The sequence below is a fragment of the Mastigoproctus giganteus genome, chromosome 2 (genome assembly GCF_048544385.1).
Source record: "Mastigoproctus giganteus isolate SK-2022 chromosome 2, ASM4854438v1, whole genome shotgun sequence".
NCBI classification, from domain to species: Eukaryota; Metazoa; Arthropoda; class Arachnida; order Uropygi; family Thelyphonidae; genus Mastigoproctus; species Mastigoproctus giganteus.
In genome coordinates, this window is record NC_143576.1 from 171768235 (window position 1) to 171774587 (window position 6353).

The following is a 6353-nucleotide window of genomic DNA, read 5'->3' on the forward strand; positions in this document are numbered from 1 at the left end:
TCTGCAATCAAAATCATTCCAGCCCCTCCAACTTGGGAGAAGAAACAAGGACAATTTAAAGTCTCTGCACAAAAGTAAGAATAATTTCCTATTGACTTCCTAGTGACTCTATTGTCAGGGAAACGGGAAACATGCTTTGTAAAAAGGATAGGTGGAACAGGACCAGGGTATGTCTGCCAGGGGTAAAGGTTGATGACGTAGAGCGGATATCATCTTTTAAGGGCACAAAAGGTGATATAGTTGTACACATTGGCACTAATGATGTTAAGAGTAGGAGACTGGTGGAATTACTTAACAAGTACAGGTCACTGTTGAAAACAAGCCGTGAATTAGGGTTGAATTTGAAAGTGTCTGCAATTCTGCCCAGACACGATAGGAGGGAGTATATAAATGAGAGCCCTGTCGATCAATTCGGCCCTGGAAGGATTGTGCAAGGCTCAAGGGGTAGAATTTTTTTCAGCCTGGTCTGTACTTGTTAACAGGAGAGACTGCTTCTACAGGGATGGGATACACTTAAATAGAAAGGGTGCAAGAATGTTTGCTGATGCTATCGAGGCAGTGTTAGGTGGGTCGGAAAACTGCTAGATTGGGGGGATACAAGGACTAATAGATTAACAGTAGCCACTGGCAGAGGTGAAAGTGATTCTTGCACTGCTTCTATTGGAATGAGCCGCAGCCTGGAAAATAAGATGCAGGATATTTCAGAGACTGCTGGGAATCATTGGGGTACAAATAAACACATAGGTTGTGTTAGGGTAGCTAAGAAAAAGAACAGGTGCATGTATACTTGCGTGTATACCAATGCTAGGAGTTTAGTAAATAAATTTGATGAATTTGAGGTATTGCTCAAAACATCAAAGGCAGATATTGTGGGGATTTCAGAGACGTGGTGTCACACAGTTATAAGGAATGCAGAACTGGAATTTGGGGAGTACAATGTCTACAGAAAGGATAGACAGGATAGGAAGGGAGGAGGGGTTATGCTATTAGTTAAGAAATACATGAAATCCAAGGAAGTGAAGCCAGTCGACATTGCTGGACAGTGCAGTGTCGAGTCAGTTTGGTGTGACATAAGCATTGGGAGATCAAAATTGAGAGTAGAGTGTGCTATAGGCCTAATGACTCTGATGAGTATAATAAGAAACTGTACGGGGAAATAGAGTGGGCCAGTAAATCAGAGAGTCTTATAATGGGGGATTTTAATTTCCCAGATATTGACTGGAATTTGGGGGCTGGTCACTCACACACTACCAAGGCTTTTGTGGATTTATTAGATGATTGTTTTCTACATCAGCATGTTCAGGAGGCAACTAGAGTAGTAATACTCTTGATTTGATTATCAGTAGTGATTCTTCATGCATTAAGAATCTGTAGGTAAATGAACCACTAGGTGGCAGTGATCACAGTGTGCTGAAGTGGGATTTACTCAAAGAGGTAACTACCATTAGGGGTAAAGGGAAGGGTTATTGCTTTCGTAAAGGCGACTACGATGGACTGAGACAGTATTTAAATTCTATACAGTGGGACCAACTGATGATGTTACCAACAGCAAATTCAAAATGGGAAGCATTCAAAGAACTTATCTTGGAAGCTACTAGGCTTTACATACCAACTAAGAAATATTGTTCAAGGTTTAGGCCTAAGTGGATGTCAGATGAACTAATGAGACATATGGCAGAGAAGAAAAATGCATGGGATACATACAAATTAACACGTGACACAGAAGCCTACGATAGATACAAGTTGATCTGTAACCAAGTTACAAAGGAGGTTAGGCAGGCGAAGGCAGATTACGAGAAATCTTTGGCAAGGGATGCAAAGAAAAACAGCAAAGAGTTCTTTACTTATGTAAACTCTAGAAGGAAGGGGATGAATCAGATTGGTCCATTTGATATCGATGGATCAACTGTTGATGATCCTGCTCAGGTAGCTAACAAACTGAATGAATATTTTGCATCGACATTCACACATGAGGAGTTATTCAGCGAGGGGAATGCCAGAGGTGTATTCAACTCTGGCAGTAAGCTAGAGAATCTTGTAATAACTGAGAGTAAAGTGGAGGAGAAATTGTTGAAGATAAATACAAGAAAGGCACCTGGGGTGGATGGGATCTATCCAGTTATATTAAAGGAAGCAGCAAAGGAAGTAAGCATACCCTTAGCCATAATTTTGAGAGCTTCCTTGGACTCAGGGGAAGTACCCATGGACTGGAGATGTGCAAATGTGACCCCAATTCACAAAGGAGGATCAAAGGGCGACACAAGTAATTATAGGCCTGTTAGTTTAACTTCTGTTCCTGGAAAATTAATGGAGGCACTGGTTAAAGAAGCACTGCAGGATCATCTAGACAAGACTTCAGTTATAGCTCAGACACAGCATGGTTTTGTTAAGGGAAGGTCTTGCCTGACCAATTTGATTGGATACTATGATGCAGTTACAAAAGAACTGGATACAGGAAATAACTTTGATATTATATACTTAAATCTTAGAAAGGCTTTTGATATTGTTGCACATGGAAGACTGCTGCACAAATTGGAGCAGTGTGGCATTGGAGGCAAATTGCTGCTATGGATAAAGGGATGGTTGAGGGGGAGAAGACAGAGAGTGGTAATCAATGGACACTGCTCATCGTGGACTAATGTTATTAGTGGAGTCCCTCAGGGTTCAGTATTGGGTCCATTATTGTTTTCTGTATTTATAAATGATATTGATGATGGTATATCAAGCTTAATGTCCAAGTTTGCAGACGATACGAAGGTTGGCAGGGTTGTCAAGGACACTACTGACACTATGCTACTGCAACAGGATCTGGAAAGGTTGAGCAGATGGGCTGAGATGTGGCAAATGAAGTTTAACATTGACAAATGTAAAGTACTACATATGGGAAACAGCAACCCCAGAGCAACGTATCAAGTCAGTGGTACTACACTGACAGTGGTAGAGAATGAAAGGGACCTGGGGGTGGTTGTGCAGGCAGATATGAAGTTTTCTGATCAGTGCAGACGGGCTGCAAGAGTAGCTTATCGTGTATTGTCAATGATATATAGGAATTTTTCTAGCAGGGATAAGGAGGTGATTATTCCCTTGTATAAGGAAATGGTCAGGCCACACCTAGAGTGCTGTATACAGGTCTGGAAGCCTCATTTCAAGAAGGATGTAGAGATGCTGGAACGAGTACAGAGAAAGGCAACAAGATTAGTGAATGGAACAAAGGGGTGCTCTTACGAAGAAAGGCTTACGTTTTGCAAATTACAGTGTCTGGAGACTAGGCACCGGCGAGGTTATCTGATAGAGGTGTATAAAGCCTTGAATGGTTTGAGCATGCTCAATGCTGATGGGATTCTTCCTCTTGCTCAGAATAATCACCTGAGAGGGCATAAATTCAAATTGAGGAAAGACAGATGTAGGATAGACGTGAGGAAATTTGCCTTTAGCCAGCGGGTGGTTGGTTGCTGGAATAGACTTCCATCCCTTGTCATGGAAGTTGATAGCCTAAATAAGTTTAAGGCTCAGCTGGACAGGTATTTTGAACGAACAGAGGGTGAAGTGGAAGTGGTTATTTTTTATTTTTTTATTTTATTTTTATTTTTTTGGCTGATGCTGCATAAGCTTGCTTTCTTGCATCAAATGCCTCTACTAATGCTAATGCTAATGCTAATTTCCAAAAGGACAAAGGAGCAGTTGAAACACAGCTTTTCTCCCCTCCAAAGAAATCTAAATCAGTTCCTTCTGTTAGCAAGATGATGACATCAGTTTTTTGGAATGCTGATAAAGTGTTGCTAGTGTCTTACCTTCAGAAAGGCCAGACAGTCATAGGAACATATTATGTAGACCTTGTGAGACATTTGCATGAAAACATCAAAGACAAATGCCAAGGAAAACTCAGTAAAGTAATCTTGTTCCATCAGGATAACGAGCTTGCTCACAAGTTTGTCATTGCCATGGCTGCATTGCATGATTTAGGCTTCGAAATCTTGAATCACCCTCCATATTCATCAGACCTAGCACCATCAGACTTTCATCTATTTCCTAATTTGAAAAAATACCTGGCTGGCATCCATTTTTCCACTGACAGGGATGTTACTGCTGCAGTGGATGCCTTCCTGGAAGCTCAAGAGAAAACTTTCTTTGCAGCTGGAATCAGTGCATTGCAGCATTGGTGGTAAAAGTGTACTGACTCCAAAGGGGACTGTGTTGAAAAGTAACATGTTACCAGACTCCTTAAATAAACCCTTCATACTCAGACCACAAACGTTTCAGTTGGTTTATGGTTTAATTCCTGTGAGTCCAAATTCCAAACTCCCTCAGTGAGCTTTTCCCAGGTTTTTCTCTTTTGTCCATAAATTTCATTATATTCCTTTCTTATGGTTCTGTACCATTAATAGAGGTTTTCTGTATCTGCTGCAGTGTAGGTTAGTCTGCTTCACTGGTAGGCTCTGCAAGCTGTCTGCAATTGTCTTCACAGAGCAGTGAGGTCATTTGTCCACCATGGTACATGATTTGCTTTTCTCCTCTGCTTTGGTGGAAGCACTATAGGTCTGTTCACTAGTAGACAGGAGCTGGAGATTAGTTTTTTTCTCGTCAGTGAAAGTGTTTCTGATATAGTCATCATAGACTTTTCAGTTTGTCTTTTTAGTGTGTAACTTCCTTTTGCCAGAATGGTGCAATATTAAAGTTATAGGTTTGTGATCACTTGTGATCCACTCATCTTCAACAGCGCAGTCTGAGATCCTTGTACTAATAGTAGGGGTAGCAAGAGCAATGTCTATATTGGACTGACCCCTGAAGTTTGCAAAGTATGGGTCGGTTGAGTATTTTTAGGCCAGAAAATAGAATAATCAGAGAGATTGAACAAACAGCAAGCATAAAGCAGTTAGTTTAACATGCTCACATCCAAATGCATTTGAGGGAATGCATCTATATGCTGCAATTTTCAGAATGTTGAAAAATAACAATATTCCAAAATCCAGAGCATTCAAAAAATTTGTAAATAATGGTTGGAAAGTAAAATTCTGGAATTCATAGCTAAAAGTGAATGCTTACTTTTGGACTAAGCTGTAAATTAGAACAGAACTCAAAATTTTATCGATAGTTTATTTCATGTATATAAATAACCTAAACACAAGCAAAAATCAAATAAAAATGTGTACTAAACTATAAGCGCAGGCAAAGTGTTGCGGCTAATACCCAAGAGTGTGCCAACAGAACCGAGCAGTTCATTTAAAATGCCTCTACTTTTATGGATGACTGCCTATATGATTATGGCAGCACTTGAGTGTTTTTTGAATGCGATATACATACTGGCACACACATGCAATGCCATTTGATGCTTACATGCACCAGAAGGAGCAAAGATGTTAACAAATTTGCTAATAGGGTCAGAGTACTTGTCACATTTGTAATTTCAATAAACTATGTGACTTAACTGAAATTTCAATAAATCTCACTTAAATCATGTGATGTAAAAAGGTTTCATTTTTACATATGTTCATTGTCTGAATGATTGTATCTTGATTAAATTTTAAAAATTAAATTTTTAAATTATGTCTGATTAAAGATTATATCTGAATGATTGCAATACTTTATATACCATAATGGATATCTATTGTGGTTTAAAAATTTGCAATCACTCATTTCTTTATAGATATTGCAAAGGAAATGTCCCATTTCAGGATATGATTAAAGCCAAAGATTATATATTATATATATTTTACATACATGTAAATAGCAGATATGAAAAAATATGTTGTTGTTTTGTTTTCTTTGTCATATTTCAGACACGTGCTGCAATAAGAAATCTTCCAAGATCAGTTTATTCCCTGGATGTCATAAAGTATAATTCTGATAGTGGAACCTTTTCCATAGCTGTTGGATGTGCTAATAGTTGTTTTGTCATTGAGTTCTTTTGTTAAAGTTTAATTTAAAGAAAATAGTAATAAAAAAAATTGTAATTTTTATCATTTACCTTGTAATATAATAGAAAGTAGTCTATACTAAATAAGTTAATGAAAATATCTTTTCAACATCTTCATTACTACATTGAAACTAAAAAAATGATTGAACAACTTTGAAATAAATTTGGGACTTAATTTTCAAGTAATGAATATCTTACATAACAGAGCTATTCAATCAATGTGTTTATATGGCCATTTCAGCATATCACAAATATGGATTCCTCTGCATCAAAAAACTGAGTTTTCTTTTTTGCTCTCAGTATTACTTTTCTTCTAAACTCACTTTGTACAAATCTCAAATCTTCTCTACAATGGAATATTGTTCTCCAAATCTCTGTCAAGTTCTAGAATCTATTCAATAAGATAACAGGCATCAAAAAATGAGTTTTTGAGCCTAAA

At 38.1% G+C, this 6353-nt stretch overlaps 1 protein-coding gene across 1 annotated transcript in view; it reads left to right on the top strand.

The window, feature by feature from the left end:
* Window positions 1–5912, top strand: part of LOC150089751 (WD repeat-containing protein 89 homolog) — a 136780-nt gene extending 130868 nt beyond the window's left edge. Inside the window, exon 10 of the mRNA XM_090390092.1 lies at window positions 5778–5912. Coding sequence (XP_090246218.1) covers window positions 5778–5912 — 135 coding nt within the window. The remainder of the gene's footprint in view (window positions 1–5777) is intronic.
* The last annotated feature ends 441 nt before the right edge of the window (window positions 5913–6353 follow it).